The sequence below is a fragment of the Carcharhinus amblyrhynchos genome, chromosome 22, assembly GCF_965287045.1.
Source record: "Carcharhinus amblyrhynchos chromosome 22, sCarAmb.v2.hapA, whole genome shotgun sequence".
NCBI classification, from domain to species: Eukaryota; Metazoa; Chordata; class Chondrichthyes; order Carcharhiniformes; family Carcharhinidae; genus Carcharhinus; species Carcharhinus amblyrhynchos.
Genome location: NC_137345.1, coordinates 930,312 through 945,842, shown reverse-complemented (window position 1 = coordinate 945,842; position 15,531 = coordinate 930,312). Strand labels below are relative to the sequence as shown.

Here is a 15,531-nt window from a genome sequence, read left to right as displayed (position 1 = left end):
TGATGTAGTTTATTCCATCATCCACTACCCCACTTGGCACAGTGGCACAGTGGTGAGCATTGCTGCCTCACAGAGTCAGGGTCCCAGGTTCAATTCTTGCCTCAGTTCACTGTCTGTGTGGAGTTTGTATGTTCTCCCGGTGTCTGTGTGGTTTTCCGCTGGGTGCTCTGGTTTCTTCCCACAGACCAAAGATGCGCAGGTTAGGTGGATTGGCCATGGTAAATTGCCTCTTAGTGTCAGGGGGATTAGCAGTGTAAATGTGTGGGGTTACAGGAATAGGGTCTGGGTGGGATTGTGGTTGGTGCAGACTTGATGGGCCGAATGGCCTCCTTCTGCACTGTAGGGAATCCATGATTCTATGAAAATGAATCTCCCCCCATCTACCCCATCACACTTACTTTAGAAACTGTCCCACGTCATCACAGAGAGCTTCACAACCCGGCCACTTGCATTCCCCATGTCCAAACAAAGGGTGAATGCCTGTAGGTTCTTCATGTGACAAGCTAGAGAGGAAGAGAGCAGAGATCAGGTTCATCGCAGATACACAAACAAGGAAAACACAAGAACTAACCTTCACGTCACACTGTCACAAATAGATTCAGAATGGACAAGTGGGTTTGCTGAAAAACTGTTGAATTTCATTTTTATTACAGGCTGAACCCTAGGATTCAAAGAGTCACATTGGAAGTTTCAATTTTTAGCTCAGTTGGTTAGACAGTGGGTTAGCGATGCAGAGAGATGCCAATGGCGTGGGTTCAATCCCTGTACCAGCTGAGGTTATCCATGAAGGCTGTGCCTTCTCATTCTTGCCCCTCACCTGAGCTGTGGTGACCCTCAGGTTAAATCACCACCAGTCAGTGCCCCCTCACCCTGAACAGGGAGAGTAGTCAATGGTTCTCTGGGACTATAGTGACTTTATCCTTTTATATTTGCCCTTGAGAAGGTGGTTGTGAGCTGCCTTCTTATCCGTCTGCTTCCATTGTCATTACCATTTGCTGAGTAAACATATTTCTCCCTCACATCCCCGTGTCTCTTGTCCAAAATCCGTTATCACTCAACTCCTGGTTCCATCAGCCAATGGAAGAGGTTTTCTTTATCCACCTGAATTTATTTCTTTATTTAAACCTGTCACTATCTTGTCCACCTTGATCAAATCTCCCCTCAATCTCCCTGGAGGACAACTTCAGCTTCTCCAAGCCAACCTCACAACTAAAATCCCTCGTACCCGGAACCATTTTGGTAAATCTTCTCTGCACCCTCTCAAAGACCCTCACATCCTTCTGAAAGTGTGGTGACCAGAATGGGACATTATTCTCTAGCTGGGATCTGCTTCTTTTTTTGAGGCTAAAGATCCCATCAGCTTTGCTGAACATGTTTTTAACATGTCCTGCCATCTCCAAAGATTGATGCAGGTCCCTCAGATCAATGTTTTTTATCAGATGCCAATCTCACCGTACTGTCTCTCTGGCCTGTTCCCTTATCCTTTTTGTTCTGAGTCAGGGCTTGTACATGGCTACGGAAACAGCATGAACACCATCTCCTCACAAAGCTCCATCCCTTCACAAAGCTCCAGGGTGAAGCATTTCAAACAGAGTAAACTAATGAATATCAAATCTTGGACTGGAGTTCCAGGGATTCATCACCAGTGTCTAAAGTAAAAGGATTAATTCTTGTAGCAGAATCGCTTCATCATGAACATCTGCCCTTTCCCTACCTGGAGCAATAAGCTGCCTTCCAATGTATTTCCAGAACATTCTGAATTTAATTCTAATTCCAAGGCTGATGTATGTAAGGGAAATCTAGACAAGTATTTGAGGAGGAGGAGGAAAGAGGGTTTGGGTGGCAGATTTAAATGAGGGGAGACAGGAGGAAGCTGGAGTGGAGCAAAAACACCAGCAGGGCCGAATGGCCTGTTTCTGTGCTGTATACTCATTATAATCCATTAGTGAGTTTTCTTTCCGTCTGCCATCTACAGCAGAAGAAGATCCACCCACGTGGTTAATCCCTCCCTAGTGCCACAGTCCCCCACTCTTAGTTGTTGCTGGTGTGTGGTTTGTTCCAGCTACACTGTCAGGTTGCAGGGATTGGGCCTGGGTGGGACTGTTGTTCGTATAGACTCAATGGGCCGAATGGCCTCCTTCTGCACTGTAGGGATTCTATGACCACTGATTCTATGAACTATCCTGTCTGGGACAGCAGCAGTGTCAATACACGGTGACTGCGAGGGTTAGAAGTCCCTCAATGTCTCGAATTTTCAAGACTAAGGTGGGGTGAGGGTGACAGGGAAATGGACCAATGGGAGGTAAATGGAGTGCACATACAGATCAGCCATAATCTCAGCGTTTGGTGGATCAGGTTCAGGGACTGAATGGCCTCCTTCTGATCCTGTGCTCTTCCTAAGCCATTGTTACTGTACAAGAATGATTGAAAAGTTGCAGCCTGATGCAAGTCACCATCTCCTGTGCTTGGTGCTTACCTTTCTCTCTTTGGAGTGTGAACGGAACTCTGCCCGTTCAACAAAGGATGATGGGATATTGAAGGAGAACTCTTGGAGGATAGGAAGGAGGTAGAGGTGGAGCTGCTGGTTGAGAGGTCGAGACTTTCGCTCTTCTGAGGGTCCTCCATGCTTTGCACACTGGTCACTTCTTTCCACAGTTGCTGAAGATCTGCTGGACACATTGCTGTGAATGATAAGACAGTCAGAGTCAACTTAAAATCACTGACAACAATGACCCTTTCTACAGTGTCCTCAATGTAGCAAAATATCCAAATCTATCCAAAATATCCAGCAGGGTTAGTGAACAATATTTCACACTGAGCCATAGGTCAGGACACCAAAAGCTTGTTCAGAGGGGTTGGTTTTAAGGAGTGTCTCCAAGGAGGAGGATGAGGTGGAGGGGTTTAAGGAGGGAATTCCAGAAATTCGGTGCCAGGAAGCTGGAGGCATGACAGCCACTGGGAGAATGATGGGAAAGCAAGGATTTGCAAGAGGGTGTGAACTGGAAGAATGCAAAAAAATTGGAGGGTTGTGCAGTTGGAGGAGTTTACAGGGGTAGGGAAGGATTTGACAACTAGTTCCATCAGAGAGATTGGGCCATCTCCCTAGCAATTGAAATCCCCACTGTGCAGGTCAAATGTAAGACCTCATCTGTCTGAACCTGTCACATCAGCGAAAGAAATCACACTGCACAAAATAATCCTCTTTAGCAGAAATAGTTTCTGATGAATATAGTATCAGGATGAGCTTGTACGTTTTTAGTAAGTGTAATTTGGGTAAATAATCTTGAAGCTGTTTACCAGGAGACACCCCAGGACAAATAGGATTAAAGTCGTCCAATTCTGTTTTCTCTTCTGAAATAATGTTTCACCTCAGTTAATCCATCCTGTTTTTGTAACTGTCTCTTTGATGATGTCCACAGTCACCAAATTCTTCTTCTTGCCAGCAGGATTCGAGATCTAACTTCACATCTTTTCATATCTCTTTATTTGTCGGAAAAAGGAAGTGTTTTGGGAAATATTGTCTGTTACTCATTGCTGGGTTATGAAAAGTCATTGGGATGGCACAGTGGTTGGCATTGCCTCACAGCGCCAGGGACACAGATTCAATTCGGGCTTTGGGTCACTGCTGTGGAGTCTGCACATTCTCCCCGTGTCTGCATGGGTTTCCTCCGGGTGCTCCGGTTTCCTCCCACACTCCAAAATGCGTAGATTAGGTGGATTGGTCAAGGGAAATGTGTGGGGTTATGGGGATTGTAATGACGTCAATCAGGCTATTGAGGTTGGCCTATTGGAATATGAACTCCCTGATTATGGCATCAATTGATGGGACAATCAGGGAGTCTTTTTCTTGTATTTAATTGGGACTGTCAGTTTCTCTGGTACTTCTGAAGGTAGACTGCTGGTTGATAGCACTCTGTGTACTGCTTGTTAAAAAAAAATGGATTTTGGTGAAGGGAATTTGGCCTCTGAAGACAGGAATAGGGTGAGGCACTGGGCTTGAGTAAGATACTCTGTCAGAGAGTTAGTGTGGACTCAATGGGCTGAATGCCCTCCTTCTGCACTGTAGGGTCTCTATTCTATTTGGCCAGTTCTAATGAAAGATCATTGATCTAAAATTGTGTCTCTCCCTCCACAGATGCTAAAGTAAAGTTAAAAGTTTATTTATTAGTCACAAGTAAAGCTTAAATTAACATTGCAATGAAGTTACTGTGAAAATCCCCGAGTTGCCACACTCTGGTGACTGATGGGTACACTAAGGGAGAATTCAGCACAGCCAATTTACCTAACCAGCATGTTTTTGGGACTGTGGAGGAAATCCAAACAGACATAGAACATAGAACATTACAGCGCAGTACAGACCCTTCAGCCCTCGATGTTGCGCCGACCAGTGGAACCAATCTAATGACCCTCTAACCTAAACTATTCCAATATTATCCATATGCCTATCCACTGACCATTTGAACGCCCTCAAAGTTGGCGAGTCCACAACTGCTGCAGGCAGGGCATTCCACACCCTTACTACCCTCTGAGTAAAGAACCTACCTCTGACATCCGTCCTATAATTACCACCCCTTAATTTAAAGCTATGTCCCCTTGTGTTAGCCATCACCATTCGAGGTAAAAGGCTCTCTCTGTCCACCCTATCCAATCCTTTGATCATCTTGTATGCCTCAATTAGGTCACCTCATAACCTTCTTCTCTCCAATGAAAATAACCTCAAGTCCCTCAACCTCTGCATCCTTTCCAATGCCTCCACATCTTTCTTATAATGCGGCGACCAGAACTGTACGCTATACTCCAAGTGCGGCCGCACCAGAGTTTTGTACAGTTGTAACATGACCCCACGGCTCCAAAATTCAATCCCTCTACCAATAAAAGCTAACACACCGTACGCCTTCTTAACAACCTTACCAACCTGGGTGCCAACTTTCAGGGAGCTATGCACACGTACTCCGAGATCTCTCTGCTCGTCAACACTACTAAGAGTCCTTCCATTAGCCCTATATTCTGTACTCCTGTTACTCTTACCAAAGTGAATCACCTCACACTTTTCCATATTAAACTCCATTTGCCACCTCTCGGCCCAGCTCTGCAGCTTATCTATGTCCCTCTGCAAACTGTAACATCCATCCTCACTGTCTTCAACTCCTCCAACTTTGGTGTCGTCAGCAAATTTACTAATCCATCCTTCTACACCCTCATCAAGGTCATTTATAAAAATGACAAACAGCAGTGGCCCCAAGACAGATCCCTGAGGTACACCACTTGTAACTGAACTCCAGGTTGAATATTTCCCATCAACCACCACCCTCCGTCTTCTATCAGCTAGCCAATTCCTGATCCAAACTGCTAAATCACCCTCAATCCCATGCATCTGCATTTTCTGCAATAGCCTACCATGGGGAACCTTATCAAATGCTTTGCTAAAATCCATATACACCACATCAACTGCCTTACCCTTATCCACCTGGGGACGTGGGGAGAATGTGCAAACTCCACACAGACAGTGACCCAAATCAGGAATTGAACTGGGTCCCTGGTGCTGTGAGGAAGTGGTGATAACCACTGTGCTGGATTGGCTGAGTATTTTGATACTATTTTAGCCAGGATTGGCTAACCCACAACACACTATTGATCAGGGTCACACACTCTGGCTGTGTTTATGGTGATTTCATCACATGATGTCCCAGCTCAGCTGGTCAAATCTCCATTTCTTCACCTCTCAGAATTTTATCCTTCATCAGCAGAAGAAATGAAGAGGAAACAGATTTTTCCATTGCAGCGTCTGGAAGAACCTTTCCTTTCTGGATACATTGAGATAATCCTGGAACGATGGCAACTCCCATTGTGAATTGAACTGGGAACTGCAAGGCCCAACAACACGTTCTGCCTTCATTCACTGAGCAACTGGGAACCCAAGTGCAGCGAAGATTTTAAACGATTGTTGAGAGGGAGCGAGTTGAAGTGTTCTTTCAGAGAATTAGAATTGAATAATTAGTGGCGAGTTATGAGGGATCTGGCCATTACTTGAGTTGTGACAGTGGCTGGAACAGGTTCTGTGTCTGTGTGTGACACTAATTACAGACACAGCACTTCCTGAGACTTACCAATGCAAGATCGGTGCGACTTATTAAATTTAAAGGTTGAGTCTCCGATTAGCAGTTAGTTTGCAGTTGCATCAAAATCATTAATTATGACTTTTCTAGTGCAGATATAAATAATATGTAATTGTTTTCAAAATATTGAGATGGGACAGATTTTAATTAGATCACAACAGTAGGAAAAAACCCCTATCTGACGTGTTTTTTTGTGTTGTTAAGACTTTAGCCTCAGGCTCCCTCCTAACCCATCACTGCAGTCTTTGATTGAATGAGGAGTTGTGGCAGCAAGATGCTTTTGGGGATATAAGCACTGTCTAACTTAACATATAAAGAGGAATCATTAAAGAAATAGAGCTTAAAGTGGAAATTAGAAGCATGGGATTGTGGGTTAATTTCTGTCATTCCCAAATCCTGATGAACTGTGCTTCCCTCTTTGACTAACAGCACCTTCAGAGCCAGGTTGAGATGGAATGGGTAATTTTAACATTTGAGAAACCATCAGCTGGAATTTTCTCACCAGTGGGGTTTTCCTGTCTCCCTCCCCCCCAAAGTCAATGGATTTTGAACTCTCTGAATTTTCCGACGCTGCTCCCTCCTTGGGAAAGGTGATGGAAACAGCAGCTTTTCTCCTGGGTGAACGGTTGTTCCTCACCATTCTCCCAATCTCACTGACTAGGCTGACACACATCGATTTGTCCAATGGTTTGTAAGGTCACCTGATAGGATGGTTAACACTGTGATGGATTGGGGTGGGAGTCACGTACAGACCCAGACCAGGGAGCGATAAGAGTAAAGCAATTCACTTCTTGTGACAATCTGACAGTTTTATAGAATAGATTTTAATTTTTTTTTAAAGGAAGATTTGCATTTATAGTTCAGCGTCTTTTAAACTGAGTTCAACTTGTCAAACTACCACAATGGGATTTATGCTCAAATTCTCTGGATTATTAGTCCAGGCTCTCGATTACTAATTACTGGGAAACTAGTCGACATTATCTTCAGCATCTAATCTAGGTGAGCCTGATGTGCTGCATTATAGAAACAGCTGCTTATTCAGACTATCTTGCTTCACCTTTGTTCTGAAGGTTCATCATTTTATTTACTTTTATGGGACGTGGGTGTCGCTGGCTGAGCCAGCAAATATTCTCAGCCCCTAACTACTCTCCATTTCGGAGGGAATCTGAGAGCCAACCACATTGCTGTGGCTCTGGAGTCTGCAGTGGCTCTGGATGTAGGCCAGTCTGGGTAAGGATGGTAGATTTCAAACCAGATGGGTTTTTACAACAATCAGCAATGGTTTTGTGGTCATCATTAGACTCTTAATTCCACATTTTTATTGAATTCAAATTTCGCCATCTGCCAATGTGGAATTCGAACCCGGCTCCCCAAAATATTGCCCAGGGTCTCCAGATTATTAATCCAGTGACAATATTACGATGCCACTGCCTCCCCTTAATGTGGATGTTAAAAATCCCACAGTGCTACTTGAAGCTACACAGTGGAGTGCCCTTGGTATCCTGGTCAATATTTACCCCACAATCAGAGTGATAACTGCTGAGTAACATTCAACTGGAGATCTCTCTCTCCTCGAGTCAGTGTGAAGCTGCAGGAACAGGAATAACAAACAAGAATAGACAATGAACAGCCACGGGATTCGTGCAGAGACTCTGGAGGAACATTTGAGGACATTCTTTCTGTCTATATCGTCAGCAGGTAACCCAGAGCTGAACGTGCTACTGATTGGCAGCACGTTTAGCCAGGGGCCCAGCAACATGTGGGGTTACAAATGATTCTGCAATTCCTAAAGTTTCTCAAAGGGGAGCTGCACTCACGATCCTGCTGATAATCTGTGGAGGTTGCGTCCACGAGGAATAACAAACTAAAGGGAGCAGCAGCCAAGAGAAGAGGCCACAAATGTGAAATATCCCCACAGACGCTGCCTCATTTACTGAGTGCCTCCTGCATTCCGGGTTTTATCCCAGATTTCCAGTATCTCCAGCATTTTGCTTTTGTATTTTCATAACAATGTCTCCAAAATCCAAAAAGTCATCAAAAGCCATGCAAGCTCATGTCACAGCACGGACCGGAGCTTTGCACTCCCCATGCAGGCTGATGGCTGCTCCTGTTAATGCCACAAATGGGAGTCACAGAGAGAGTTAAAGGCCACAGAGTCATAGAGGTTTACAGATGGAAACTGGCCCTTCAGCCCAACTTGTCCATGCCGCCCTTTTTTTTAAACCCCTAAGCTAGTACCAGATTGCTTACATTTGGCCCATATCCCTCTATACCCGTCTTACCCATCTAACTGTCTAAATGCTTTTTAAAAGACAAAATTGTACTCACCTCTTCTACTACCTCTGACAGTTTGTTCCAGACACTCACCACTCTCTGTGTGGAAAAATTGCCCCTCTGGACACCCTTTTGTATCTTTTCCTCTCACCTTAAACCTATACCCTCTAGTTTTAGACTCGCCTGCCTTTAGGGAAAGATATTGACTATCTAGCTGATCTGTACCTCTCATTATTTTATAGACTTCTATAAGATCACCCCTCAGCCTCCTACGCTCCAGAGAAAAAAGTCCCAGTCTATCCAGCCTCTCCTTATAACTCAATCCATCAAGTCCCGGTAACATCCTAGTAAATCTTTTCTGCACTCTTTCTAGTTTAATAATATCCTTTCTATAATAGAGTGACCAGAATTGCACACAGTATTCCAAGTATGGCCTTACCAATGTCTTGTACAACTTCAACAAGACATCCCAACTCCTGTATTCAATTTCTGACTGATGAAACCAAGCATGCTGAATGCCTTTTTCACCACTCTGTCCACCTGTGACTCCACTTTCAAGCAGCTATGAACCTGTAACGCTAGATCTCTATGTTCTGTAACTTTCCCAAATGCCCTACCATTAACTGAGTAAGTCCTGCTCTGGTTCAATCCACCAAAATGCATCACCTCACATTTATCTAAATTAAACTCCATCTGCCATTCATTAGACCGCTGGCCCAATTGAGCAAGAACCCATTGCAGTTGGAGATAACCTTCTTCACTGTCCACTATGCCACCAATCTTGGTGTGAGTGAATCTGACGGGACATTAACTTCCACCATCCAAACTGGCTGAAATCAGCTGAAGAAGCTAACTGATATCATGGTCTGCTCACTCTGTATGGTTCTGATGCACACACAATACTCCAGCTCTAACAAGTGCACTGTCAACCTCAGCTCACTGTGAGAATGTGGCAGAGGGAAGCAGGAACCACCCTGGCTGGCATGACTTTTCTTCAAGGCTCCCACAGCACCAGGGGAACAATGGAGTCCATTTCCACAGCCTCCGTGCGTCAATGTTTAACAGAAAACATCCTGAAAAATGTATCAGCCAAAACAAATGACAATTCAATCTATTTGAAGAAGTTGATGATGAGTTAGGGCTCTGGATCTCCTGTGAATGCGTCACGTTGCGCTGAGGTCTGAGGTCTGACTGATGCTTACCTTGTGCCAGTGTTTGTAGTGGTACTGTGGGCTGGCCGGCCTGCAGGGTCACAAGTCCCTGTCGCTGGAGGTTTAGAAGATGTTGTTGTTGGAGTTGCTGCATTTGAAGAAACTGCTGCTGGAAGGCCAGCTGTTTATTCCCCAACTGCTGCTGCGTAAAGACAGAAAACTCCATCAGGCACACGTCACCGTCACAGTCAACATTCACCAATAACAAGACATCCTCCACCCCAGGGTGCTAACACTGGCTGGACCCATCCATCCCTGCACGGTCAGGGATGGTCCAGTTTCCGCTGACACTCGAAAGATGTGTGTGGGTTAGGCGGATTGGCCATGCCAAATTGACCCTTTGTATCTCAAAATGTATAGGTTCAGGGGATTTGCAGGGTAAATGCACAGGGTCATGGGGATAGGGTGGGGTGGGGGGGGTCTCATGCTATGTTGGAGAGTCAGAGCAGACTTGATGGGCTGAAAGGCCTCCTGTTGTACTGTAGGGATTCTATGATTTGACACAGAGGCATCTCAGCAGAAGTAGGTTCTTTGTTATCCCTGATAACGATCAGGGACCCCAGTGACTCCTTCCCCACGGATTCTAGGAATCTGTGCTCAGAATCAGTTGCCAAAACACAGAACGATGGCTAAAAGCAGGGCTAATTATTTTGTTTGGTTCACTATCAAAGCGAATGGTAAAAATGTTAATTAAACCACCAGGGAGTGGCCTCAGCACTTTGATACATTCACAAAACAATATTAATGTTACCATCGAATACAGTTCAGAATTCACCTGAAGGATCAAAGATTAAGCTTCAGTCTTGACTCTCCCTTGGGAAAGGAGTTTGATTAGTTACAGAGAGACCACAGGCCTCAACACAGGTCAACGGAGTTGAGAATGAGAGCAAAAGGAGTAAATATCTCCCAAGGGGCCTGACACCAGGTCACTTCCTGTCACCAATCTCTACACCCAAAGGGAATCCAAAGACTCAACAAACCCACTGACCAATCACTGGCCCAGGCCTCACACGGAATGGGGAGGGAGTCTCCAGGTTTTGTGCCTCCCACAAGTGACCTAAAATCCCAGGGTTAAAGCTAGCAGGACATGTCCCCACGTGAAGAGGGACCCCAGCAGGGTAAAATACAAATCAGTTTGACCAGACAGTGATCCACAAGGCCAGCCTCCTCCTGCATCACTCCCCCCCACTAACCCTGCTCCCCTACATTCTCGTACTCTCCATCCCTCTACACCCTACATCCGATGCACCCATCACCTGCGCTTGTCAAAGATTTCCCACTCACCTACTCATCACCAAACTCCCCTCACACTCCACAACTCGCACAAACCTCCCCCCCCCCCCCCCAACCCCATCTGACTACTGGGTTCTTACTCTGCAAATTGCTATTCTCAAGTGACCTTGATGGGTTTTCTGGAGAATGTCAGGGTGAAGTGATTTTGGCATAAATAGCCCATCGTTGAAAATTAAGAAATCATTGATGATGTTTCCTTTACTCTAAATATTGGTGAAGGAGGGGATTATTGGGGTGGCACAGTGATTATCACTGCTGCCTAACAGCGTCAGGGGTTTGCGGCTCAGGTCAGTGGTCTATGTGAGTTTACACGTTCTCCCAGTGTCTGCGTGGGCTTCCTCTGGATGCTCAGGTTTCCTCCCACATTCTGAAAGGCTGCTGGTTGGGTTCATTAACCCGAACAGGCACCAGAGTGTGGCGACTAGGGGAATTTCACAGTGATTTCATTGCAATGTTTATGGAAGCCTTACTTGTGACTAATAAGTAAAATTTATTGGGAGTTTACTCTTGCCATCCATTCTGGCAATACTCCTTTTATTTCCATGCACTCATTAACCTGCTATAGAGCTAGCTGCGCCTTTTCTTACTGGCTAGTCGTGTGTTGTGATGAACAGAATCTATGCTTCATTTTATCAATAAAATTTAAAACATCAATTGTACTTATTCCACTGGAATTCTTGACAATGAGTCTGTGGTGACTTAGTATTTTCCCTGGATGTACTCAGAAACTGAATCATATCTCACAAGTCTCAGTCAAAACATTGAATTCTGACTGGCATTTTTGCAATTTTCTTCTTGTTAAGGAGGGTAAACAAAAGCTTGTGGATAATTTCTTTGAAGCCTGTTCTCACTCAGCAATCATGTTCTTCTTAAGATGAGCAATGTATAAGAATGTTGTCCATATGGGACATTAGACAGTCCATGCCTTCCAAGGTTTGAGACATTGTTCTTTGGAATACAGCAGGTGCAGAAACAAGTCTAAATGGTAACACAGTAATGACCAAATGGAATGATAAACTAGTTAACAACTTTAATTCATTGGTTAAACCAACTGCCAAAAGCCACTATTAGCATCCAATTAGTAAAGAGGGTGATTTTTCCCAATTTGGCAAGACTTTCATCCAATGATGCCATTGGGTGGATCTTGTGTTCTACTGACTTGTGTAATTGAGTCAAATATACCCAGATTGTGAGTGAATACCTCAATGCTGTGATCATTCCAGACCCCACTCTGTCACTATGGTTACAAGAGACATGACCCCTTGTTGCACCATGTGTTCAATCTCTCTCATGACTTTGTCTCAGAGTGGGTGGGGGGCCTTCCTCACCATGAAGGAACATATAGGGTCCGATTTTACTATCAAGTTATGCCCATCTTTGGGCATGAAAACTTGGTGAAGTCGGACGTGAGCTGAGTAGCGCGACCCACTGTCTCTGCGCTGGTTCCCCCTTGGCCAAGGCCCAAAAATGGCCGTGATCGGGACAGCACCCAAAACAAGCATGACAACCAGTTAAATGTATTTGCATGCATTTAAATTAACTTAATGGGCTGCACGCCCGACCTTTCCGGCACTCCCCTCTTTACCTTCATGTTCGCCCATCCAGAGGTGGAGTGTGCGATTGGTCTGGGTTTTGGTGGGGGGGGGGGTGATGGGATAAGGAGGTCAGTAGTGTTGTGATGATGGGGCAATGTCAGTGAGAGCCAGGGGGAGGCATTATCTGGCCTGGGCATAATGTGGCAGGGGAACAGCATTCTATCATTTTGTTTTTGCGCGTGTGCAGTTGGAGGCTCCGATTGGAGCTGCAGGATTTCGGGTGCGATAGGCCCCGCCCACACGCTTGTGCAGCGCGATTCGGAATCGGTGATACTTTTTCAGGCAGAGTGCGTACGGGGGTGCCTGAGAACGGGTCTAAACATCACATCTGAAACAGCCCCCAGTACTTAGAATCAAAATAGTAAAATAGGGCCCATCGGCTAAGATTTTATGATATCGCTTGACCTGGAATTGTAAAATCCCACCCAGGGTCAATGGATATTTCCATCATTTTTCCCCTCGCTCTCTCTGATTTTGTGGTGGGGAAGGCGGTGAAATTCCAGCGATAGAGTTAGCAGCCGCCATTAGAGTGATGCAGTTTTCTGTTTTTAACTTTCCTAAGCCCGAAAATAGGAACTGAAATTAATTCCTGAAAACATTACGATGCTGCGAGTCAGCAACTTCATCAACTTGTCAATGAATCTCCTCTGCAAACACACGTTTCTGCTCAGTAATGATAGCTCCTGGTTCTTTATTACATGCAGGGGTTCCACATTTTCTTTATTTTTGCATTGTAATCTTTCCAAGTGTTGTAACATTAAATAATGCTGTCCTTCCTGTACCTTACAACTGGATGGAGGATCGCTGTAATTTGATTATATTAAGCTTCTTAACTTCATCAGATAATAGTGAAACACCTGAGCCGGTATCTAGCTTGAATTCCATAGGATGACCAAGAATGTATTATTCAATACTCTGATAATTATTTTGCACTTTGTTAACTTCTAAGAAGGTTCTTTGTTGTTCCTGTGGCTCTCCCATATCTTGGGTTTGAGTTGGTTTTGTCGTCGGTACTTTAGATTGACACCCTATTAAAATGTCCTAATTTCCCATAGATGTGGCACTCTGCTCCCTCTGCTCAGAGTCCTCCCACACCGAGAACATTTCAAGATGGTGATCTGTCTGCCTTATGCTGATTTCATGGGTTTTTGCTTCATTGCGATTTCTGATTCTTGTCCAATGTTTACACTGGTTTCACTGTTTCTTTTCCAAGGGACATTATTTTCACACAAACAACTGCCCTGTTTAGCTCCCAGACTCAGTCTGTCTGCGATTCACACTGCTGTGTGAGAGTTAAATCTTCCCTTATTTGTAAAGTATCTGAAAGTGTTCCAACCAAGACACTACTGTGGATCAGTCCATTTCTGAGGATCTCGTATCACAAATTTCCATGAGTCCATACAGGTCATTCATGAATTAATCCACCAATTTTCCCCAGTTTCCATTTTCTCTTATTAAATTTTGCTCATTCAATTCTCAAATTTGAACACTGAAGTACAAAAAGAATGCCTTAAGGACTTCATCATGAAAATCTCATCGATGCTTGATCTTGCAATATCATCTGCCGAAGCCCCTACAACATAGGTCAAAGTATTGACCTGCTTCTTCTTATGCAAACCTGAAGCTGTTTCTGTATCTGGAGAATCTCCTTTCCAACTGTCCCAGTGTTGAGCCTGCTGCCAGTCTTCCATGGTTTGGAATGGTTCTGGGATTGGCAATGTAGCTGGGATTGGCAATGTAGACTCCATGCTGACCCTAAATCCTGGATCTGTTGCTCCTTCAGCAGTTCAGCCTCCTGACTGTGATCGGGAAGCTGCTGTCTGAAGCTTGAACATGTGAAGCTCTGTTTCCAAGAGAGTTTTCAGTCTATTTCCTTCTTGTTCTTTTTCCAGGGATTTGAAAATATTTCAGGGCTGCTCTCTTCACATTGAGGTTTTCTTGAGTCTTTTACACACTGCCCACTGCTACCATGGCTTTCTTTAGGCTTTGTCTGTTCTCCTTGTTGTTTATTCACAGGAAAATCTGTACAGTGCTACACACCAGCATTTATATCCTGCTTCCCACCAGATCTCAGTTATTTAATCGTGTGACAGTGCATCATAGTTACATCAGTGTTAGGTGCTCCTGATGTTAAGCCTTTACTCTACATTCTTCAGCATCATACCCCAGCCACCTGAGCTAACTGACCCTCCGGAGGACTTCACTGGGAGTGAGATGTTTCAAGAGAGTCTCCTGGGAGGGAATGGGGAAGGGGGGGGTGAAGCTTGGGGCTTTTTCCTCATGGAATTCCGGGAAGCACTCAAACCCACCTTCCTCCAGGCACAACAATAACATTTTTAAAACAATTTGCATGAAATAACCTCAGCTGGTCCTAACTCCTCTTGCTGCTGTTTTGACCTGGGCAGTGTTGCCACAATAATGTCCTGATTGTCATTTAACTGTGCCGAACCCACGGTTCAGTGTCCTCATGTGGACAGCTCTGGCAGGGTTATAGTTTTAAATACAATATTCCAGCTTTCATACATTTTAACTGCAAGGTTTTCCTTGTGAAGTTCTGCTTTTGTGCTGATGGTTTCGCTAACAAGTAGCCCTCTGTGTCCTATTAACTTATCCCCAGCGAGATATTAGTAAACTAGGATAGTAAGGTACAGTCGAGATACTTGAACTCTGTCACTACAGTGACACATCTTCTCTGAATGTATTAAATATGAATACATTACCGGAGGTTTCTTGGGCTAACATTAATTCTTATCTGCTTATCTGGAGATTTCTTACCCAATGTATCTAAACTGCAGTTTCTCTAAAGTTTCCAAAGACTGGTCCACCAAGTGCTCATCAATAAGTTGGTTCTCTCATTTAACCTGATTTGATTTGATTTATTATTGTTGCATGTATTAACATACAGTGAAAAGTATTGTTTTCTGCGCGCTATACAGACAAAACATACTGTTCATAGAGAAGGAAAGGGGAAAGTGCAGAATGTAGTTTTACAGCAAGGGTGTAGAGAAAGATCCACTTAATGCAAGGTAAGTCTATTCAAAA

At 44.4% G+C, this 15,531-nt stretch overlaps 1 protein-coding gene across 3 annotated transcripts in view; it reads right to left on the bottom strand.

Moving 5' to 3' along the window:
• foxp4 (forkhead box P4) overlaps nt 1–15,531 on the bottom strand; it is a 339,940-nt gene that overhangs the window by 62,579 nt on the left and 261,830 nt on the right. For 2 of the 3 annotated variants that reach the window (XM_080210242.1, XM_080210241.1), the window contains exons 6-8: nt 9,593–9,743; nt 2,477–2,681; nt 399–503 (exon numbers count right to left, since the gene is read on the bottom strand). In XM_080210242.1, the coding sequence (XP_080066368.1) occupies nt 399–503; nt 2,477–2,681; nt 9,593–9,743 (461 nt within the window). The remainder of the gene's footprint in view (nt 1–398; nt 504–2,476; nt 2,682–9,592; nt 9,744–15,531) is intronic. The other variant, XM_080210243.1, reaches the window with a different exon arrangement.